The following is a 21,840-nucleotide window of genomic DNA, read 5'->3' on the forward strand; positions in this document are numbered from 1 at the left end:
GCCTGAGGCCCCTGAGATCAGCATTTCCCAGCTTCCCTGGGGATTTCATTGAGATCCTCTCAGCAGGGCTCCTCGACAGCTGTGTACACCCGGGTGCCAACATCTGGATGACAACTCCAAAGTTGTTACTCAGCTATTTCCAGGAGCCCACAGGATTTGCCTGGATCTCTTTTGGCAGACACAGATGCCCTCGTCTATTGCCAGATGTTGGCACCTCCAGGCCCCACGTGAAGTCCGGGCCCCCTCCGCCAGGCAGGCCCGTGGCGCTGTGGGGAGACCAGACACCCTGTTACCCCACCATACTGGCTGGGGATCTGCCTGGAAAAGAAATGCAGAACGCAGGCTTTGGCCCAGGAGGCATCTGCTTACCCTCATAGGGTCCCAGGGTTTCCTATAAAAGGGACAAGCTTGGGAGGAAGGGCTGCACTGGGTGCCTTCTAATGCCCTTCCCCCTCACTGTGTATTCTTTGTAACTCAGTCCATCATTCATTTGTTCAGGACCAGCCCTTCCAGAGAGCTGAGATAAAAGATGACAGAACCCGCCCCTGCCCCATGGTGTGTCCCTCTCAATCCACAGTGTGTCACACAGTTGTGAGGAGTGTCTCAAAGTGTGTTTGGTGAAGGAGCCAACAGATGCCAGTGTTTCCTCTTTGTGTTGCATGGGGCAGAATGAAGGAGCTCCGATGACATCATCACTCTTGCCCACTTGTATTCAGACATGCTCCTTGGGATGGACAAGGGAGAAGTAACCCTCTTGCGGGTCCCCTTGCACAGCCCATGGCCTGCAGCCTGGAGGGCTCTGGGTGTGCCCAGGCCGGCATCCACCAGGTGTGCCTGTGGAGAGAGGTGGGGACCTGTGGTGTGGGAGCATCTTTGCAAACCACACCCTCCCTTCGCTGGGACAGCGGCCACTCCCCAGCAGTCCTGGCCACCCTGCCCTCTGGCCCTGGGTATAGCAACAGGCCTGGTGTCTGTGTCTTCCAGCTTCCCCACAGGCAGCTCGAGGACAGCCTGGGCCCCAGAAGCAGAATGAGAAGATGGCAGACTTCCTGTTACCTCGGGGCACCAGCAGCTTCCACAGGTTCACCCGGGAGTCCCTGGCAGCCATCGAGAAGCGCATGGCAGAGAAGCAGGCCCGAGGCTCAGCCACCTTGCAGGAGAACCACGACGGGCTGCCCGAGGAGGAGGCTCTCCGGCCCCAGCTGGACCTGCAGGCCTCCAAAAAGCTGCCGGATCTCTATGGCAACCCACCCCGAGAGCTCCTCGGGGAGCCCCTGGAGGACTTGGACCCCTTCTATAGCACCCAAAAGGTGACTGCACCCACCCCCTGCCCACGCTTCCACACAGCCTCCCTGTGGGTGTAGCAGTTGGGAGAGGGCCTTGCCCCCACTTGGGGCTCCGTGTGGGGCGGGCTTCTCTGGGCTTTGGGGGAGTGAGTCATGGGTGATCTATATTCCAATCACCTTTATCTTGGAGCTCCAGAATAAAAGGCCGGAAATATGCAGCCTGAGATTGTTTGGTGCAAGGAGGAAGAGAGGGCCGCCACAATAACATCCAGCCTCATGGTGGGGTTCCTGCTTTGGGAATTGTCTGGGGTTAGATTTCACCTCTGGAGCTCTGCACCCCATCCCCGTGGCATGTGGGAGTTGAGTTGGGGCCCCCAGAGTACAGCATATGACCCCCTCTGCTAACTAGGGACAGCAGGCAGCCCACATAGCCTGCCTCAGAGAGTTTGCTGGGCCTTGGCTGGGCCTGGGTGGCCGAGACCAGGGGCCTCAGCAGCAGCTCCCTAGGCCTGAGGGCTGGCAATGGGACCAAGCCGGATGCGGGAAATCTGAGAGAGGTGAAGAGGGGCTTGTTTGGCCTTTGTCCCTCCAGAGTGGAGGAAGTGGCTTTTGTCAGGGTGAGTCAGGCTCCCTCCCGGTATGGATTTCTATCTAGAAGATAAATTCCGCCATCCAGGTCCCCTGCCTGACCTCACCTTTCAGGACTGAATGCCCAGCCCTGCACCCAGCCAGTCCACGGGTACACAGGGCTCCTGCAGAGGCTTGGTCCCCAACTCTGCTGCCCACACTTCAGGCCTCACTGCTCGAGGGAAGTGGGTATGAATGTGGGAGACTACTTTTCCCAGAAGGCTGGGGCCCCAAGACGGGCTGCTCACATTAGTCAGCAGCAGGGCCGAGGAAGCAGTGAGCCCAGACGGGATCTGTGTTCATAGGGCAGGTGTGAGTCCGTGGCTGGTGTAAGTGCTGTGTGTATGTGTCCCTGGGCGCCTTACTGTGCTGAGGCTGCATTTAGGAGACTAGGGGACTGAGGGTGGATGTGGTTCGAGATTGCCTCCACGCGTGAATGCTCGTGTGAGTGGTGAGGGTGAAGACAAAGCCACCTAGTCTGTATGCACAGGTGGGAGAGGAGACCTTGAACCTGGTCCTGCGTCCCCCTGGTTCAAGTGACTCCGGTGGGGTTAAGGCCGGTGGCTGGGGGCCACAGTTGGGGTCAGAGTTAGGCTGGAAGTTGGGATTAGTCAGGGTGGGTGGGCTTAGGTCATGGTTGGTCAGAGCTGGAAGAAAGATTTAGGGTTGGGGTTAAGACCACGGCTGGTGGCAAGTCAAGGTTCCAGTGGCGAGTCCAAGTGGTGATTAGGTTGGAGTTAGCTGGGACCAGGAGGCATGGCAAGGGGACGCAATGGAGAGTGAGTTCACGGCTGGACTGAGCTTTTGGGGGCTGGTGGCAGTTGAGCCTGGAAGGAGTCAGGGACACTCTCTTCTGTCCCCGTGACCGGGAATACTTGAACTGTGGCCCGGGTATGATTCTAGTCTCTAACCTCTGTCTCTCCTTTCTGGCCCCTGGCCGCACTGCCCGCAGCCCCATAGGGTAACACAGGCACCACAGCAGCACTTTCGGTCCCGATATATCTGGTCACCTTGTCTCCCCAGCCCAGGTTAAAAAGAACCTTGTCTCACCAGCAGCAACAGCCTTAGAGAAGCGAGGCCCTAGAGCTGTGCCACCTCAGCTGTGCCGGCCGCACAGCCGGGCCCGGGGCATGGGCTGCTGGCCCCCGGGGCTGGCCCAAACACCCACTTGATGTGCCTGGGGCTCGGCCTCAGCACTCAGGCCCCGTCATGCTGTGTAGACAGTGTCTTCTGGAAGCTTGGGGAAGGGTTTACCTTGGCTGCTCTGGATCCCTCTGGGGGAGACTTTGTGTTGCCGGGGTGGGGCTGACATCTATCTGCCCTGGGCTCCTGGGGACAGGGTCCCCGGGAGCTGCTCTCTGCTGGGCTGGTGGCTGCCCGTTCCTCACCCCTGCCTCTCACCCCTTAGTCTTCACTCCCCCGTGGGCCTGGTGGGGAAGCCACACCAGGCAGGGAGGGGCAGAAGGGAGAAGGGAAAGGAGGGAACATGAATGGGGTCCTGGCCTCCGCAGGGACAGCAGCTCAGCGAGGATCATGAGAGACCCCTTCTTGTTGGGACAGTAATTTTGAAAGTAAACTAAATCCCACCTACCCTTGACATTCTCCCAAACTTGACCTCACCCCATTCCAGCCATGGTGACCCAGTGAGGGTCCACTGACCTGCTCAATATGTTGCTCCCCACAACCCTCACCCCTCCCTCAGGCCCTCTCTCCTTCCCATCCCACCCCTTATCCAGGGCTTTAGTGTTTTGAGCCAACAGCTGCCCCCCAAACCTATCTCCACAAGGGCCCAGGGACTGCTACCCCGACCTAAAGCAGCTCTCTGTCCGCAGACCTTCATCGTGCTGAACAAAGGCAAGACCATCTTCCGGTTCAGTGCCACCAACGCCTTGTATGTTCTCAGCCCCTTCCACCCCATCCGGAGAGCGGCCGTGAAGATCCTGGTTCATTCATATCCTTTACAGGCCGTCCCTGCCGTGCGTGCTCTCTGGGCTCCATGTGGGGGGTGCACAGGGTGCTTCAGGCTGAGGGTAGTGCCAGTTCCTGGCCAAACAAACAGCACAGTAACCAACCCAGGAGCTGGGTGGACCTGTCGACTCTCAGACCCGACCCCAGACTTGCCAGTCAGCACCTGCATTTTAACAAGGTCCCGGTGGATTCTCGGGCACATGAGTTTGGGAAACCCTGCTCTGTTTCTTCAGTAGAGAAACATCCTAGAAGCTAAGCTACTAAGCATCCCAGAAGAAGTGAGGCCTGTCAGTGTCCCCTGGCTCTGATAATAGTTCCAGGTATCCCCTCCCACTGCACCGTCTCAGCCCCACATCTCCCCACCCACTTGCTGGCACCTCAAGCAGGTCACCAGGGCTCAGCCAAGGAGAAACCACTTCCCAATAAAGAGGCCTCTGCTTTATTTGCACGTGGGCATCTTTCGAGGGAGGCAATGCTTGCTTTTTGATTAGGTGTTGACAAAATGTTTGCAGTTTGAGTATCTCAAAGAACTCTAGTTAGCATTCAATTATATAAACCACAGCCTAAAAAAGCTGCAGGCTGCAGAGGAGAGCTGTGGAGTGTGGCCCTGTCATAAGGGACATGTACTGGTCTTTGGACCACCCATGGGACGGGGTGCCAGTACCCAATCACAGCTGTTCTCCAGACTTCAGAAGAGGGGCCCACAGACAGAGCCTCTGGGAGAGGGTGGGGCTGGCTGCAGAGCCACAGGCGTCGTGTTTTACCAGGATGGCCTGGGCAGCCTTCCTTTGACTGGCAGCTGGCTCTGCCCTTAATGGAATCCATGCTGCTGGGCCCAGCAGTGTGATTAGTTGTGGGTGTGGTGGGCTGTCCCAGTGGAGCTCCCGAAGGTCCCACTCAGTTCCCCACTCTGGGTGGTCAAGGCAGAGATCTCACCCATTAACCTCTGGGCGGGCAGGAAGCTCAGAAAAAACAGCTGCCCAGTGAGGGACAAAGTAACCAAGGCCCATGCTGACAGCTCAGGGGTTTTCCTGCCCAGGCAGGGGTGAGGATTGCTCCTTCCTTGCCCCACTTTCTGTCCCCCTGGGCCCCATGCCCTATCCTCATCCCAGGGTTAACTGGAGGGGCTCCCTGCTGAGTTGGCTCTCTGCATACAGATTCTCTCTCCCCTCCTCCTCTCGCCCCTGCATTTCTCGTGAGGTTGCTGGGACACATGTAAGTCCAGGGAAAATCCCACACTTGGGCTGTGATGGTGGCCTCAGCAGGGTGGGCAGACACATCCGTGGGGCGGGGCAGTATTCAGGGGGCAGCCTGCCGTTCATGGCTGCATCTGACTTTGTGAGGCAAGAGCGGTTCTAGATTTCATTTTCAGCCATTCTTCCACTGGTCCCAAGCCCCCTGTAGATGCCAGGGACTTTGCTGGGCACCCTGGGGGCATTAAGCTGAATAAGACCCTCAGGAATGTTATCGTCTCCTAAGAGTGATAAGACTGCTACAGGAACAGTCGTCATTCCTGCAGGTGTGTGGGCACAGCCTGGTGAGAACAGTGGGGCAGGCAGCGGGAAGAGGGAAGACCAGCCTCCTTGCTTGCTCTGAGCCTGACTGCTGCCTCACTCCAAGGGCGTGGCCTTGCTGACAGCCTGCCCAGCTCCCCGCTCCCCGGGGCTTTCCTCCTGGTATCTAACCAACCCAGCACTGCTTGGCAGCCACAGCAGCCCCCAGAGAGGCAGCAGCAGCCCCAGGGTTCCTGCACGGCCCTGGGGGGGCTGCGTGGGGCCGATGAGGCCAGGGAGGCAGGTTGGCCAGAGAGGCAGTGGGGGCACTGGAGGTCCCAGCCTGGCCAGAGGTTTCCATTGGACAGTAGTTCTGAAGCTATGAGGTTCTGGTGCCACCCAGCAGGACTGGCCCTGAGAGCTCTGAGCCAACCTGTATCTCTCAGGACAGTTGCCCCAGGGAAGTGGCTCAGCATGGGAGAGGCCCTGTGCTGGGCTCCTAGCCGCTGCCTTGGCACTCCACTGCCTTGGGATGGATGGCAGGTACTGCAGGCCCTCAACAGCGCCCCTTGGTGGGCTCGGGCCGCTGGCGGAGAGGGAGGGGCCTAGATCCATGGGGTTTAGGAGCAGCCCCTGTGCCCTGAGCCTTGCCATTCAAAGCGTGGTACACAGGATCACTAGGATCTTGTAGGAATCCCCTAATCTCGGGCCTAACCTGTGTTTTAGCACGGTCTCCAGGATTCCTGAACACACTGCCCCAGGCAGTTTTTTCCAAATGTCAGTCTGTGAGCGCCACCTCCGTCTCACCTGGAAAGTTTATTAAAATTGCTGATTCCTAGCCTTTCCAGACCACAATCCCCAGTGTGAGGCCTAGGAATCTATGGCTTTTCCATACATTTTTTTTAGTCAAGATATAATTCACATAAAAGTCATCACCCCAAACAGAAACCCCCTGCCTATTAGCAGTCACTATGCCTTTCTTTCTTTTGTTTTCTTTTTTAAATATATTTTATTGATTTCAGAGAGAGAAAGGGAGAGGGAGAGAGGGCTAGAAACATCAATGATGAGAGAGAGTCATTGATCTGCTGCCTCCTACATGCCCCCTAACGGGGATCGAGCCCGCAACCCAGGCATGTGCCCTGACCGGGAATTGAACCATGACCTCCTGGTTCATAGGTCAACACTCAACCACTGAGCCACTCCAGCTGGGCATACCTTTCTAATGCACACAGATCTCATGTTTTGAATTGTGAACTTTCTCTCTGCTTACATTTTTTTTATTATGGTAAAAAAACATATAAAATGTACATCTTCACCATTTTTAAGTGTACAGAACAGTAATGTTACCTGTATGCACATTGCTGTGTAATCTCTAGAACTTTTTCATCTTGCAAAACTGAAACTCTATTCCCATAGTTGACTTACATCTTTACGTCCACTCAAACATCTACGTCTGCACCAGGCCCTTTGGAAAGGGCAGGAGGGGAACAGACAGATTTAAAAGGGGGCAGGAATGCAGCCCTCACTCTCAAGAAAGAAACCTGCTCACTTGCACAACCTAGGCGTTCACAGTGGCACATGAGCAAGCGCACACTGATTCAGTTCGCCCTCGCTCTGTGCTCCATGCTGGCAGTGCAGCCCTGGGAAGGCGCCTAAAAAGTAAATATGGGCATGTTGAATTCTTTTCCCCCATGTATTTCTGTCAAAATACAGCAAGATGTGTTCCTGCAGAAACCAACCAAACTCCAGATTCTGCCGCAGTCACATTGAGAGTCCTCATGTTCACACCAAGATGCATTTTGCTTTCCTGGGTGCACAGGATCTGTTCACAAAATCCTCCCACGTTTCTCTAGCAGATTCAAATGGGCAATCAAACCGCATGTTTGTGTGTGTGTTTGTGTGTGTTCATTTAATAGCAAAAATCTATGAAAATACCCCCACCGTTCATTCTCTTCCCTTTGGGAGTTTTTTGACGCCTTAGGATCTGAAGATCAGCAGCCCGAGTTTCAGGCATTCCCCACAACCCATGCAGGCAGTCCTTGCTGGCATTTTAATCATGAGGCTGGGAGTGGGTGTTTGGGGACAATGACATGACAGGATGGAAGATGTTCAGCTGAGCTCGGGCCCGGAGAGCTGGCCTTTGCTTCTGCCCACACATGGGACAAGCTCAGTCATCGACCTGAAAGGACCAGGCAGTGCAAACAGGTGTGCCCTGGCCAAGCGTGCACCTGACTTATCTCTGGTATTGGCTCTGTGCTAGACTCGAAGGGGCACCTGGGAATGCTTTGGGCAAAGTCCCCTGGCCAAGAGGCTAGTCTAGGTAGGAAGAGATCACACACGCGCACATTTACACATACACACGAGTGGCAGAGAATAGTGGAAGGATCATCCTCAAGGCCCGGAGAGCCAGGCAGGGTTTTGAGTAGTCAAGTGGCAGAGACTAGAGTCTGCTGCACCCTGAGCCATTGCTGTGTCTGGAAAAGCCAAAACCCAGACAGGCAGCCCTTGTGACTTCCCACGTTGGGACCCGGCTGCCTGGCAGGACTCGGAGGGCGGTCAACTCCGGCTCTTCCCCAAGTCCTGCTGTTAGAGTCCAGCTCCCCTGTCTGTGTCCAGGCAAGTCCTCTGGTCCAATGCTGCCTGTCTGCCCTGCTGCTCTCTGCTGAGAGGCCTTTTCTCTGCTCTAGTGAGAGCTGGGAACAGTTCCCCAAAAGCCAGGAGAGGCTTGGCTCCACGGAGCGGGGTCCCCCCATCTCAGCCCATCCTGCTTTGCCATACAGCTGGGCTGACTGGTTGCTAGAGGAAGCCTAGCCAGCCTCCTGGGCCTGTTTGAATGCCTCCTCCCGGAAGCCCAGCCAGAGGCAGGTCTGGTTTCTTATATTCTATCTCAGAGCAGCTCAGTGGCTCCATGGCCTCCCCATCTCCCCCATGGGGTCAGGCACCCATGCTGAGGTGGCAGTTGTTCTTAAAAATGACAAGTCCGCTCCTCCTGCATGGCAGTCTGCTTACACGTTGGGTGTGAGCCTTCACTCTGGTTTTCATGTTGCCCTGTGGGTGGCAGAGGCCAAGTGTGAGAAAATATCTCCCCTCGGTGGGTGAGGGCCTGCGCAGTGTGACTCACGGAGACTGTTCAGTCTAGAGGCAGGGGAATGGCCCAGGTCACCTTCGGTGTCATCGAGCAGAAACAGTGGAGCAGCAGGGCTCAGGGTGGAAGGAGCCGCGGCCGAGCTGGGCTCTGCCATTGACCAGCTTTGTACCTACGGTCATTTTCTGTGGCCACTGTAACAAATTACCGTAAAGAGAGCAGCTTAAAACAACACGAAGTTATCCCCTTACAGTCCTGGGAGTCAGAAATCCAGAAAATTCTCACTGAGCTAAAATCAAGACATCGGCAGGGCTCTATTCCTTCTTGCAGGCTCCAGGGGAGAATCTGTTTTCTAGGCTTTTCCAGTTTGTAGAGGCTGCGTGAATCCCTGGCTCGCGGCCCTGTTTCATCTTCAAAACCCGTGACAGGTGGTGGAGTGTTTCTCACACGCGTCCCTCTGAGGCTGGCTCTCTGCCCCCCTTCCCTCATTTGTAAGGACCCCATGATGACCCTGCCCCCCCCCGAAAATCCAGGATAATCTTCACAACTTAAGATCCTTAGTTTAATCGCATCTGCAGAGTCCCTGTGCCATATCAATTAACAATCATAGTTTCTGGGGATTAGAGTATGGTTGTCTTTAGGGGGCTTTTATTCTACTGACTATAGTATCCTTCAGCTTAACCTCTTTGCGCCTTGGTCTCCTCACCTGTGGTCTGGAGACAAAGTCCCCACCTCCTGCATTGTTGGGAGAATCGAATTAGTTCATGGGTACAGAGAGCAGAGCCTGGCACCCAGGAAGGGCTCCGTAATGCTTGCTCTCAGCATCATTTCATATTTCAGCGATCATCTGGGATCCCCAGTAGAGGGCTTAGCAATGGATCTGTGAGGATGAATAAAGGCTGGTCAGAGGGATTGTTAACTATCTGCCTGGTGAGAGCCCAGGTGTGGGGAACTTGTGTGGGGGTGGGTGGGGGAGGAAGAGAGAGGGAGGGAGAGGGAGAGAAGGGACACTGAGATGGGTATCTGATCCTGCCCTTGAAAGCTGGAGAGGGAGGTAGACCTGACGTGGAGACCAGCACACAGGCAGACGGATGGGATGCAGACAGGAAGCTGAGGGTCCGGAGAGGCGTCCTCTGCCAGGGAGGAATCAGGCTTCCTGGGGCCATGGCCTCTGAGCTGAGCAGCTCTGGTTTAATGAAGGGAGGTTCCAAAATCTGATCCCCCTCATCCCAGATAAGAAACTAAAGAGTTTGTACGCTGGGGGCCTGTTTTGGCATGCTATTGCCTGATTTCCTAGATTCTCTAGAAAGGGGACTGGAAGTACAGAGAGCATCCACCTGGATTTCATGAGAGGCCGCACCTCTCCCCCTAGCTGGGGCAGCCCCTCCTCTCAGAACTCAGCACCCCAGTTCAGCCCGATCTCCAGTCTGACTGTATTGGTCTCCCCATCAGCCGAGGCTGGGTCAGGCCGTGGAAAGGGGTGGAGCTGTGGTAGGGAGGAAAGCAGGCCCCTGGAGCTCAATTACTGCAGCTCCCTGGCAGCCTGTGGGAATGAGGGGCTGAGACTGGGACGGTGTGGGGAGCCTGGGGGCAGCCACAGGGAGTAGGAGGCCCAGCTTCTCCTCTCTGACTGGGGAGGGGATTGGTGAAGGCAGCAGAGTATCCCTGTCCCCGGCTAGGCCCCTTGGGGGTGCCCCAGCCCACAGGAGGCCCAGGGTCTGTCCCTTGCTTCTCTATAGGTCTTGCAGAGGTGAGGGAGGCTGTGAGGATCAGTTAGAGCTTAGTCCAGCCTGAAGCAGCAGCTGGGACTTAGAGCCAAAGAGGCAGGGGTCAAACAAGGCCTGAGGCAGTTCAGTTCAACACCAAGGGCCTAGAAAAATGCCCAATGCACAGTCCCAGCATTTGAAAAGCTCCCCTTCCCGCTGGGAACCAATGGGCATTGCCAGCCAGAGAGCAACCACGTGCTAAGATGCTCCTGCTGGTGGGGTTCTTGGAGGAGGAGAAGGCATGCATTAGGTGGAACAGAGGACAGGAGTGAAGAGCGTGTGCAAAGGCTAGAAGCAGCCAAGGAAGCAGCCCCCTGCCTCCCAAGGTCAGTGTGTCCCAACAAGGCACAGAAGTTTCGTCAGCAGAACACTTCTTCAGAGAAATCCTAGGCCAAAGGTCAGCCTGGGCTGCTGTCATAGAAGTGGGGGAGAGAACTCGGTCCCTGCACCACGGTCTTCCTCTCTGACAGTGGTCCCTGAGGAAATTTATAAATGCCATCTCCCTTCAGTGTGGCTAAGCACAGCACTTCCACACAGCCATGCATAAAAACCTCTGAGGTCAAGGGTCGCCCTTCCTCCCTTCCCTCTGGGATGGACCCTGCAGGGGGCCTGCGAAAGGTGCAGATTCCTGTGTCGTGTCCCTCTCAGGGGCTGCGGAACAGGGCAGGTGTCCAGCTGCAGTGCCAGGAAGGGACAGAGGCCAGCCTCGGTGGGGAGGGGTTGGTAAGGACTGGGTGCAGCCCCAGTGTCTTCTTGGAGGCCCTGTCTCTGACGTGGCAGCTCTGGCCTGGGGGTGACGCCTCTGAAACCAGGACCCTGTCACAGCGGTGGCCTGGCTGGCCCCCCGCACGTGGTTTTCCTTGACCCCTGGCCCACGCTCTTCAGCATGCTCATCATGTGCACCATCCTGACCAACTGCGTGTTCATGGCCCAGCATGACCCTCCACCCTGGACCAAGTATGTCGAGTGAGTATCTTCAGGGTCTCTCCAGCTGGCCCCTCCCTCCCTTCCTTCCCTTCCTATGGCCCCTGAAGTCACTCCTGAAGAGGACTGGGTCCAGGCTCAGGGACTCAACCACTGGGGGGGTCCTTGCCCAAGCCCCCACCCTCTTTTGCTGCTCTCACTCCTGCCAACTTCTTGCTTTGAGCTATGCCCACAGGAGAGGAAGCTTCCCAGGTTGGCAAAGTAGGGGTTTCTCCCAAAGAGGTCTGCCAACATTGGAGAAGGCTCTGAAATAATAATAATAATTGATGGAGCACTTAGTGCCTGGCAGGCCCTGCCATATAACAATAAACATCATTTCCTTTAACCCTCACGGCAACCCAGTAGGGTGGGTACAGCCACGTCCCTATTTGACAAATAAGAAGACAGAGCCTTGGAGAAGTAACTTGCCGATACCACACAGCCAGGAGATACGGCCGCCAGGAAGAGGCGCGGGGCTGTCCCCACATCAGCACCATGCTCTGCTGCCTTTTGCCTCCAAGTCCCCCTCCCTGTAACCATGTGCACAGTTGTAGAAAACTGCTTCTGATCCTTCCCTAGTGAAAGTATCTTACCCACAGGCGCTAAGCAGACCCAATAAGTCCTTGGTGCATTTGGCTCCTGTTTTCAGGAGGCCAAAGCTGCTTTCCTGTCACACAGGACCCAGCAGTGCCGGGCCTGCATCCAGCGCTAAGACCCGGGAAGCACATGGTGTGGCCCTCTCCCATTCCAGCCTTGTGGTCACAGTCTCAGCATCCAGGCATTTGGGATTCTTCAGCCCACCCCGGGCAGAGAGAACATCCCCCACCCACCTTCAGTGTTAGAATATCAGCCCTCTTTCCAAGGTCAAGGTAGACATCTGTAGCCACCTACCCTATAAGCAGCTGAGGATGGACCATACTCTCCTCACTAGCTGCTGAGGACCCACAAACAAGGGTGAGGGGCCGTGACTGTGGGTGTCCTTACTGTCCCACGGGGCAGACCCAGTGGCCACCATATGTGTCCATGGACTTCCAGGGCTGGGGTGAGGAAGTAGATGGAGGGTCTTCTTACATAAGACAACCAAGAGAGAGGAGATGGAGGTTCGGATGGGCACGTGCAGGCGCTCAATGCTGAATAAACACATGGGAAGATGGATTCGTTAGCTGGAGGTTTGAAACAAAGTTGCAGCCCACAACTCCAGCTCTGCCTTGGGGCCTTGAGAGAGCCTGGTCTGCGGGCCGCTGGAGAGAAGGGCTGCATGGGACTCATGCAACCTGGGAACCTGGGGACCCCGGCCTGCAGGCCTCCGCCTCCCTGAGAAACTCTCCCGTCTTTCCTCCCAGGTACACCTTCACTGCCATTTACACCTTTGAGTCTCTGGTCAAGATACTGGCCCGAGGCTTCTGCCTGCACGCGTTCACCTTCCTTCGGGACCCGTGGAACTGGCTGGACTTCAGCGTGATCATCATGGCGTAAGTATTGCGCTCACCGGCTATGTTGTGCTGTGCCACCCCTGGCCACACTGAGGGGCAAGTGCCCCTTGCCCAGCCCTCTCGGCCTCCCTGCCGCGGTCCTCATTGCAGCTGTGCCTGGGACCATATAACTGCCCACCTTCCTGCCATGGCAGGAGGAAGACAGGATGGAGACCCTTAGCTCATCCTGGTGGGGAGAGACGGGTCCACAGTAGCTTAGGCCCTGGTGAGCAGGTCCACTGCCTCGTCTGGAGCTCCGCGGCAGCTCTGTGCTCGAGGGACACCGTTAACATTCTGGTTGAGCACCCTCTGCCCTTTCTGCCAAGGGAACCCAGTATCACAGCCTGAAATCCCCAGACCACTGGAAACAGTGACCTGTATCCCAAGGTGACCAAGAATGAAACCACAGTAAAGAGAGAGAAGGAGCCTGGAGAACTGACCGGGCATCCCTAGGAACTCACACCACACTCACCGGCACGTCTGCTGTCCCTATTCATAGACTCCACGTCTGGGGCATCTTAAGGCACCTGGTCACTGACACGACCCAGTGGGTCCTCACAGCAGCCAGAGAGGTGGGTTGGATGGGGATTCCTTATCCCCATTGTACATGTGAGAAAACTAATGCTAAGGACACACAAATGAGAAAACAAATGCTAAGGAGCCTGCGAGGAGGTGAACGTGACCCCTGGCCTGCTGCCACACAGGCTCAGGCCCCACCTCCTCGCCTGGGAGGAGACCTTTGCTGAAGGATTGGGCTGAAGTGTGCCACTCTGGGTGTCTCAGGCATCGGGTGCTGTGTTCCAGTGGAGACAACTAATCAGGGCAGGCCTTCCATGCAGGAGTTGTGGTCAGGGGCTCAGTGTAGACTTAGGCCCAGGCAGAGCTGAGTGAGCCAGAGAAAGAGTAGTGGGGGAGGACAATGAAGAGTGGTGGGGCTGGGGGCAGGCTGTGTGGCCTCACGGGCCACAATAATGGGAGCCACTAGGGGTTAAGAGCTGGGAGTGACATGGTCTGATTTACATTCTATAAAGATTGCCCTGGCTTCTATGTGGACAAGAGACCAGAGAGGAAGGGTGGAAGCAACAGAGCAGTTAGGAGGCTATTTTAGTAGCCAGGAGAGAGAGGGTGGTGGTTGGGGCCAGGGTCCACATGGAGAAGGTGAGTGACATGGTCAGATTCTGGATATACTGTGAAGATAGAGCTGACGGGAGACCCCAAGGCAGTCTCTGGCTTGAGCTGCTGGGTGAATGGTGTTACCATTTGTTGAAATGGAGAATGGAGGGAGGAGCTGGCTAGGGAGGAGAGGAATCAAAAGGCTAGTTTGGAATGTATGAAGTTTGAAAGCATCCAGGGTGAGCTATTGAGTCAGCCACAGGATATTCCAGTCTGGAGCTCAGGATAGAGGTCCGAGGTGGAGATGTAAATTTAGAAGCCATCAGGGTGCAGTTGGTATTTAAAGCCAGGAGACCAGATGAGGTCATCCAGGAGGGAGTGTAGCCAGAGAAGAGAAGCCGCCTGGGGACTGTACCGTGGACCCTCCGACATCTCGGGGTCAGGAACGAACAGCATTAGAAGGGAAAAGAATGGAGGGAACGGCCAAGGAGGGTGGAGGGAAATCAGGAGAGAGCAGTGTCCCAAAAGCCAACTGAGGGATGTGACTCCATTTGAAAGATACCACAAGGTGGCTGAGGAAGGCGAGAACCAAGACTGGACCAACAACGTGAATCTCACCGATGACCTTGACTTGACAGGTTTCAGCCGAGTGGAGGGACATACACTTGACTATAGAGGGCTGGAGAGAGAGAGGGAGGAGGGGAGCGGAGCATGTGGAGACATCGATTTTGTGGGATTTGCTATAAGCAGGATCAAAAATAAGGCGGTGGCCAGAGGGGAAGGTGGGTGAAGGGAAGGTGTTTAAAGAAGGGAGGTGTCTTTGCAGGGGGCTGGGAAGCATAAAGGAAAGGGGGAGTTTGATGATGGAGGAGGGGGGAATCCCAGGATCAAAGCCTTGAGCTGGCCGGGGGTTGGGAATCCAGGGCCAAGTTGACTGTTGGCATTAAGAGTAGGGAAGGCAGCCCGGCCGGGCATGGCTCAGGGGCTGAGCAGCGACCTAGGATCCAGGAGATCACGGTTCGATTCCCGGTCAGGGCACATGCCCGAGTTGCGGGCTCAATCCCTAGTCAGGGGCGTGCATGAGGCAGCCGATCAATGACGACTCCCTCATCATTAATGTTTCAACTCTCCCTCTCCATTCCTCTCTCTGAAATCAATAAAGATATATTTTTAAAAAAAGAGTGGGGAAGGCAGAATTTCAGGTGGAGGTGGAGGTGGACAGATAGAGTCAATGATGAGAGAAAAAATTTCTCATCTGATTGCTTCTATTTTTCTCAGTGATAAGAAGCAGGGTCATCAGCTGAGAACATGAGGTCTGAGGAGAGTGAGAACCGGGAGGTTGCACTGACTTGAGAATGGAACAGCCTGGCTGCTGGGCCCAGGCTCCAGGGTGCCCTATGGGAGAGCAGGAGTGATCCCTGGGCCCCTGAGGGCCCGGTGTCACCGGAAGGGGGCTTGGAAGGAGGTCACAGCGGCTGCCTTAGCCTCTCCTACCTTTCCTACCTTCCCACCCTGGAGCCTGAGCAGGACAGTTTCATGGAAACCATGCCCCTGACCCTGGGCCCCTGGTCTGATGGCAGGAGCCAGGCTCTGGCCTGTCTTCAACCCTTGACTCTGGGAGATGCTCTGCATGACCTCAGGCCCGTAGCAGGTCCTCCTGTCCCATCTCAGGAGAGAATCCCAGTCTCCACCCCCACGGGCTCCCATGGGGAACCACTCCTTCCACTCGGATCACAGAGCAGGTGTGCCGTGCCTGCCTTCACTCTGGACCAGAACCAGGAGTGACAAAGCAGAGCAGGGCCTCAGAAGCTACCGAACCATTTCCACGTTTGCCAGCGTCCCACAGAAACAGCCCCACTCACTTCCCCTCTGGCCGCGTGGACCCTCTGGAATGTCAGCTCTGTGCTCTGGGCTGGATTGGCCTGGCAGCTTTGATTGACAGTGATTCTGCCTTATGAAAGCAATTAATTACTGCTGGGGTAATGCAGTGAAATGAATTTCGGTCCAGCCAAAATGATTCAATAATGCGGGGCCTTTAGGGTAATCAAAGGAGTCTTAAATGGCAGAAAAGTTGTATTCAATGAAACTCCCTGTCCCATCTCCCTTTTATATAGATGGAGAAACCGAGGCTCAGAGAGAGCCTGCACTTGCCCAGAATTATAGAATGAATCAACAGCAATGCCTCCTAGCTTATAACCATGAGAGGCACCCCAAGTCTGGTGTTTCTGGCCAGGCTTTGACCCTATCCCCCACCCCCACCTGATTTAGAGGTCGTGGGAGGCTTGGAGGGGGTGCCAGGAATCCCACCAGGCTCAGCTTGCAGCCCTCCAGCCAGAGCTCTTCCTGTGGCCCCCACCCAGCTGGGCATTACCTGCTAGTTAACACAGCCTCCCACCTTCTGGGGTTGTTATGGAAACCAAACCTGGAGGGGAAGGGGGGTAGGCAGAGAGGAGAGGGTGGCAGTCACCGCAGTAGCTGACACGCTGAGTGTACCCTCTGCCTAGCAGCCCAGGAGGGGCCATCTGCATTGAAGGGGAGGGTGCACAGCAAGACAGGGGTGGGGCAGGAAGAGGCCCAGGTCTGCCCTTCCTCGTGGTTCCTCAGCCTCCAGAAAGCCTCCCTCTGCTCTGGGGCTGGTGGGATGGGGTGGAATTCTCACCCACACCCTCTGCTCTTTCTGTGTCAGGGCCCACGACCCCACCCCAGCCGCCTGCCCTTGCCCAGCATGTTGGCCGTGGCAGAAAAGTAGAATGGCTTGAAAGAACATTTTGCCAGGCTAACCAATTGGCAGAGCTCCGCCCCCAGCCCTCACCCACCACAGCTAAAGCTGGCCTTTTGCCAGATATGGGTCTCTCCTGCCTGGCCACACTCCAGGGCCCCAAGAGAGGCCTCACTAGGAGTCTAAGGCCCCAACATGGGAAGCAGCCAGGCCCCAGGCTCTGGGTCCACAGGCCTCCCACCCCCCATCACAGACATGGTCACAGACACACCATGCCCTCACTCAGACCTGTGCCTCACCTTCCAGACTTCTACCTCCTCAGGATTGCTCTCACCATGTCCTGACTTCACAAACACACAACCTCCAGCCCCTCTCCTGTCCTCGGCCACTTAGCTGGCTTTGCAAGCCTAGGGGAGCACACACCTCCCTATCTTGGGATCTCACCTTCTCTGTACTCGGAACCAGCTGCTGAGGGGGCAGGTGACCAATGGAGGACAAGCCCTGTCTGTGCTGGGGATATTGAGGGGGCAGGGAGGGCAGGTTCTACACTGGGACAGGCAAAGACAGGCAGAATCCACTTCACTGGAGACATGGGAGACGGAACAGGTCTATAAGGGACAGGAGGGACGAAGCAGGGACAGTAGAGTTGGTTCCCTCTCTGATCTGCACAGTGCTCCACTCACTCCCTGTAACCGGTAGAGACAGCCTGGAAAAACCAGTGGCCGAACAAGGGAAGCTTTCCCCTGGCCACACCTGACCGACTGGCAGCAGGAAACAGGGCCCAGAGCCACCAGCCAACAAGAGCCATGGCTTCCATGTGATGGCAACATGGGCAGTGTTTTGGGCTTAACTTGTCAGTCCCGTGGCAGCACCATGTCTGGACAGGGTCCAGGCCTGAGAGGGGAATGTGGAACAGAGGCCCAAAGGTCTGAACCATGGAATAGCCACCCGAAGTGGAGCGGGAACTTGGACCAAATTAGTAGGTACACGTGGGCCAGAACAAGAAAGGTGACTTCTGCTCCCCACTGGAAGATGGGGTCACATCTGATTGCTGCCCTGGAGGAAGATTTGTAAGCTGAAGTGGGTCCAGGGGGTGGAATGGAAGCCACACAACCTGTGGTGTGACCAGAAGGAAAGTTGTGCTGAGTTCCCATCCCTGAAGGGCTGTAGTGAGTAAGGAAGGAGCAGACGTGGTCCACAGCATCCTATGAAGATGAAAGGGCCCCATGAGTGGCCATGGAGGGAGCCGGTGTCAGCTAGTGTCAGTTAGCGCTGGACCCGACTGGACCCCACTGACCCCAGGACACTGAGTCCCATGACATAGCCTGCCAAGTCCTTCCCCGTGGACACCCCCAGCCTAAAGGCAGAGGCAGAAGCTCCAAGTAGAGTGGGGGGGCCTGGTTACCAGACTGCCTGGCAGAGTGAGTCCAGCCGCACTGCCAGCCCACCCTTGGCACTCGCCCGGCGTCGCTGGGCCAACATCCTGGGTCTGACATCACTCAGACACCAAGTCAGACACACTTGGTTAAACATCAGACGTCCCAGGTCCGCTGTCCTTTGTTAAACATCAGACACCTTCGGTTAAATGTCAGACACCCTGCATGCGAAGCCTCTGGTTAAATATCACAAGTCACTTGCCATTGTCCCGATGGCCCTGGTCACACACTGTCCCTCAGTCTCTCAGACATCCTAGTCATGTGGCCCATCCACACGTGTCCTCACACTCTGCTTGGGCAGGTCCCTGCCCCCCAGAGATGACTCCTTCCCCCGATGCCTGTGGTGGCTACGGAGGTCCAGGCTGTAGGTGGGAACCTCACGGCCACTCGGCCCTGCTGAGCACCACTGGGCTCAAACGAACCCCGAGGGCTGTTCAACTCCCGAGGTCACTCCTACTGTGGAGACCCAGGGCCATCTTTGGGGGACAATGAGGGTCTTGGGGCAGACTCACGGGGGAGGGGCTGGAGTCCCCCTCGGATCCCTAGTCCTGCTTTTATCTCTTCCTGCGCTGGCCACTGCTGTGCGTAGTGGAGGAGCAGCGTGTTCAGGCAGCCTCCCTTCCCACCTTCCAGACATCATCTTGAGAACTCTGCTTCTCCTCTTGAGCACTCAGGGACTCCTGAGCCACTCCTCACGCAGAGACTTATGGTTGGAAGGAGAAAGTGGCCGCCCTCAGACACCCAGCCACACTTCCAGGGTGGTCCCAGCCAGGGCTTCAGGGTCCCCTGGTTTGGAGCAGCCAGGCACAAGCGGATGGATGATCCAGACCACAGAAGGCCCAGCAGACCCAGGCTTCCTCCATCACCTGGTCAGGGCCTCCTGGGAGAGTTTCCCTCCTCACTCCGCTGTGTCCCCAGCCTCAGACTCTGCCACATGTTGTGTCACAGTTCCCAGTGTCACAGAGAATGTGGCAGAGTAGTTGCCTCCTGGCACCGGTCATTCACGGGACCGTCACCAAGAAAGCCACCTGGAGCTCACTGTGTGGACATCCTTAAGGTGCCTCATTGAAATCCCCATGACAGTAGGGTTGAGATCGGGAAGAAAATTTAGGGGAGGCCCTGGACCATCTAATTCCTCCCTGTGGGAGAGGGCTGGTTGGGAGGGCAGGCTGAGGTGCTGCTTTGTAACTCCCAATAACTGTGGTTTGATTCTGCAGGTATGTATCAGAAAATATAAAAGTAGGCAATTTGTCGGCTCTTCGAACTTTCAGAGTCCTGAGAGCTCTAAAAACTATTTCAGTTATCCCAGGTAAGATGCCCAGGTTTGCCTCTCGGATCTCAGCTACAAGTGACTCTCTCTCTGTCTCCTCCTTCCCCCACCCACCGTGTGTCTCCTCCTGGCGTGTCGTCACTGTCTCGTCTGTGACTTTCCCTTGTTACAGATACACAACTGAATTTGTGGACCTGGGCAATGTCTCAGCTTTACGCACCTTCCGAGTCCTCCGGGCCCTGAAAACTATATCAGTCATTTCAGGTGAAAATCAGGTTAAACGCCAAGGCTGGAGGGACTTTCCAGCCACCTGAGAGTCACGGCGACCCTCAGGAAGGCCCCTCGAATGTGCCTGTCACCAGAGTACCTTTCCCAGAACTCGGGTGTGGGAGCCGTTGGCAGTGGGCACTGCTTTGTCCTCAGAACCTCAGAACGGGCTTTGGGCTGCCCACCCCAGCAAAGCCCACTCTCACAGACACCGGGGGACATAGAGCACCCCGTGGCAGGTCCTAGATTGAACGCCAATCTCCCCCCAGATAGGCATTTCTTTCCCAAACTGCACTCAGCTATTCCAGTAGCTAAAAGCTTGTATGTGAATTGCTACTGCCTGGAGCATCACCCTCCAGTGAAGAAATCACATCCACACCCAGAACCAAAAAGGAAAACCAGTGCCCAGCCCCTGCCCTGTGTCCTCTCCGGTGATCTTCGCGGAGCCGGAGCCCCAGCCCCACTTTGTGAGACAGAGCGTACTCTGCGGACAGGTGCCGTCGGCCTTGGCGTCTAACAGCCCTCGCTGCATGGTGCGGTAGAGGTTTAGCAAACCGCGCATGGTAGCCTCAGGAAGAAATCCTCCTCGACAGATGTTGGCAATCGCACGGGAAATCTCCCAAGGCCAGACGGCTTTCTAGAAAGGCAGTCAGCTCCGTCGGTTCAGGAAAGCTCCCAAAAGACTCACGATGTTTTCAGAGAGCCGAGGGCCATGCCCAGGGGCTCTTTCTAGAGCCCGTTGTGACGCAGCTGCTCTCAGAACCAGGGAAGGCACTTCTGTGAAGAAGGCAGCTAGAGACTCATTGATGCCACCGATCTGGAGAGGGGTCAGAGCTGAGGGAAGGATTCGGTGAACCAGGCGGTCGTACCTGCTCCTGATTTGAAAAGCTGGTGGGTCCTGGCCCCTTGGCCTGCATTGGCTGTTACTGCCCCCAGGGAGGCAGGGGCCCTGCTCTGAGCTCCCTGGAGGTGTTCAGACCCCCCTCCCCCCCAGTGGGGTTAATTATCTTATAAGAGGAGCCCCCCTTATGCTGTGTTCACATCAAGCCTCAGGTGTTCTCCTGGCCTCTGAACCCACCATGGGATATGCACAGATGCCACTTATCCACCACAAGTGGCCCAGATTCCTGCTAAGAGCCAGTAGTAAGTGGGACAGTCTGTTCTTAGCCACCCCCATGGAGCTGCCCCATTGAGACAGGGATCCTTTGTCTTGACAAGCACATACCTGCTCGGAAGCCTCAGGGTCTGTCTTCTAGGGTCCCAGGGACAACCTCGGCACACACCTCACAAGAGAGGAAAGGCACACTGACCGGAGCAGTTGAGGAAAGCATGTTCCAACCTATTTTGTAAGGAAGACTGACAAAAGAAAATGTTTCTCAGTCCTAGGGAAAAGTAGGAAGCCTGTCAACCTCAGCCCAGCCCCTTTGGGTCTCTTCAAGGTGCCAGCAACCCAGTGAAGCAGCAGATAACAGACCCTGAAAGAGATCATTAGAAAAATGATATGATCAGTATTGGAAGGCTCCCTGGAGGAGGTGTCCCATGAGCTGAGTCTTACAGAGCCTTGTCCCTCTCCAGACCTTGGTGTCCTTTCCCATAAAATGGGAATGGAATATGAACAGTCGGTTTCTGAGGGCTTTTTGCCCAGCCTGTTAGAACTCCAGTATCAGGAGAATTTTTCATTTGGTCCCCCAGCGCTCATCTGTTCCTGGGTCTTTTCAGAAAGAATCCCGTCATTTCATTGGAATTATTCTTGTTGGGATTAAACTCTGTCATCGGTAATGAGAAACATTAAAGGGGTTGGTCTGTGCTCACCGACTGATTGTCCCATGGACACTGTCTCCAAAGACCAGGAGGTCCTTTGCTGGGCCTTGAACTGCTTCGGCCTAGCAGTTGAGGCAGAGTCCGCTTGGTGTGCAAGCTGCTGCCCACCACCCCTCGCTTTGTCCCCCACTGCCCTCCATGCTATGGGCAGGGTCTCTGGCCCCAGTGGGCAGAACCAGGGTATGCCCACTGAGGGGTCCTAGAACCTCCACTAGAGATGAGGGGTTCTGAACTCCAAGGGGCTCGTGAATCCCACCAACACTCCATGCCCAGACCCCTGCGAGGTCCCCCCACTGCCCAGATGGTTGCCAACATCTGCCAGGACGATTTCCACAGAGGGCGCTGAGTGCCCCTGAGCCCTGGGCAGGCAGCAGTGTCAGTGGCACCATGGCTGGGACTTCCTCTCCTGTGCTTGCCCACCGCTGCCTCCCTGTCTCCGGGTCGTGGACTCAGCAGCCTCAGGCACAGCCTCCACGGGTGCTCCTAACACATTAACCGGCTGGACACTGGATGGATGGAGCTTAATCTGAGATCTGGCCAATTGTGGGGGTGGG

General features: G+C 56.0%; 1 protein-coding gene across 9 annotated transcripts in view; it reads left to right on the forward strand.

Moving 5' to 3' along the window:
• Positions 1–1,037: 1,037 nt before the first annotated feature.
• SCN5A (sodium voltage-gated channel alpha subunit 5) overlaps positions 1,038–21,840 on the forward strand; it is a 62,208-nt gene continuing 41,405 nt past the window's right edge. For 6 of the 9 annotated variants that reach the window (XM_087824600.1, XM_087824605.1, XM_087824601.1 and 3 more), the window contains exons 1-5: positions 1,038–1,310; positions 3,746–3,864; positions 11,102–11,191; positions 12,532–12,660; positions 19,146–19,237. In XM_087824600.1, the coding sequence (XP_087680726.1) occupies positions 1,038–1,310; positions 3,746–3,864; positions 11,102–11,191; positions 12,532–12,660; positions 19,146–19,237 (703 nt within the window). Of the gene's footprint in view, positions 1,311–3,745; positions 3,865–11,101; positions 11,192–12,531; positions 12,661–19,145; positions 19,238–19,370; positions 19,463–21,840 lie in introns of all 9 variants that reach the window. The other 3 variants (XM_087824603.1, XM_087824602.1, XM_087824604.1) reach the window with 1 other exon arrangement.

The sequence above is a fragment of the Miniopterus natalensis genome, chromosome 15 (assembly GCF_054644295.1).
Source record: "Miniopterus natalensis isolate mMinNat1 chromosome 15, mMinNat1.hap1, whole genome shotgun sequence".
NCBI classification, from domain to species: domain Eukaryota; kingdom Metazoa; phylum Chordata; class Mammalia; order Chiroptera; family Miniopteridae; genus Miniopterus; species Miniopterus natalensis.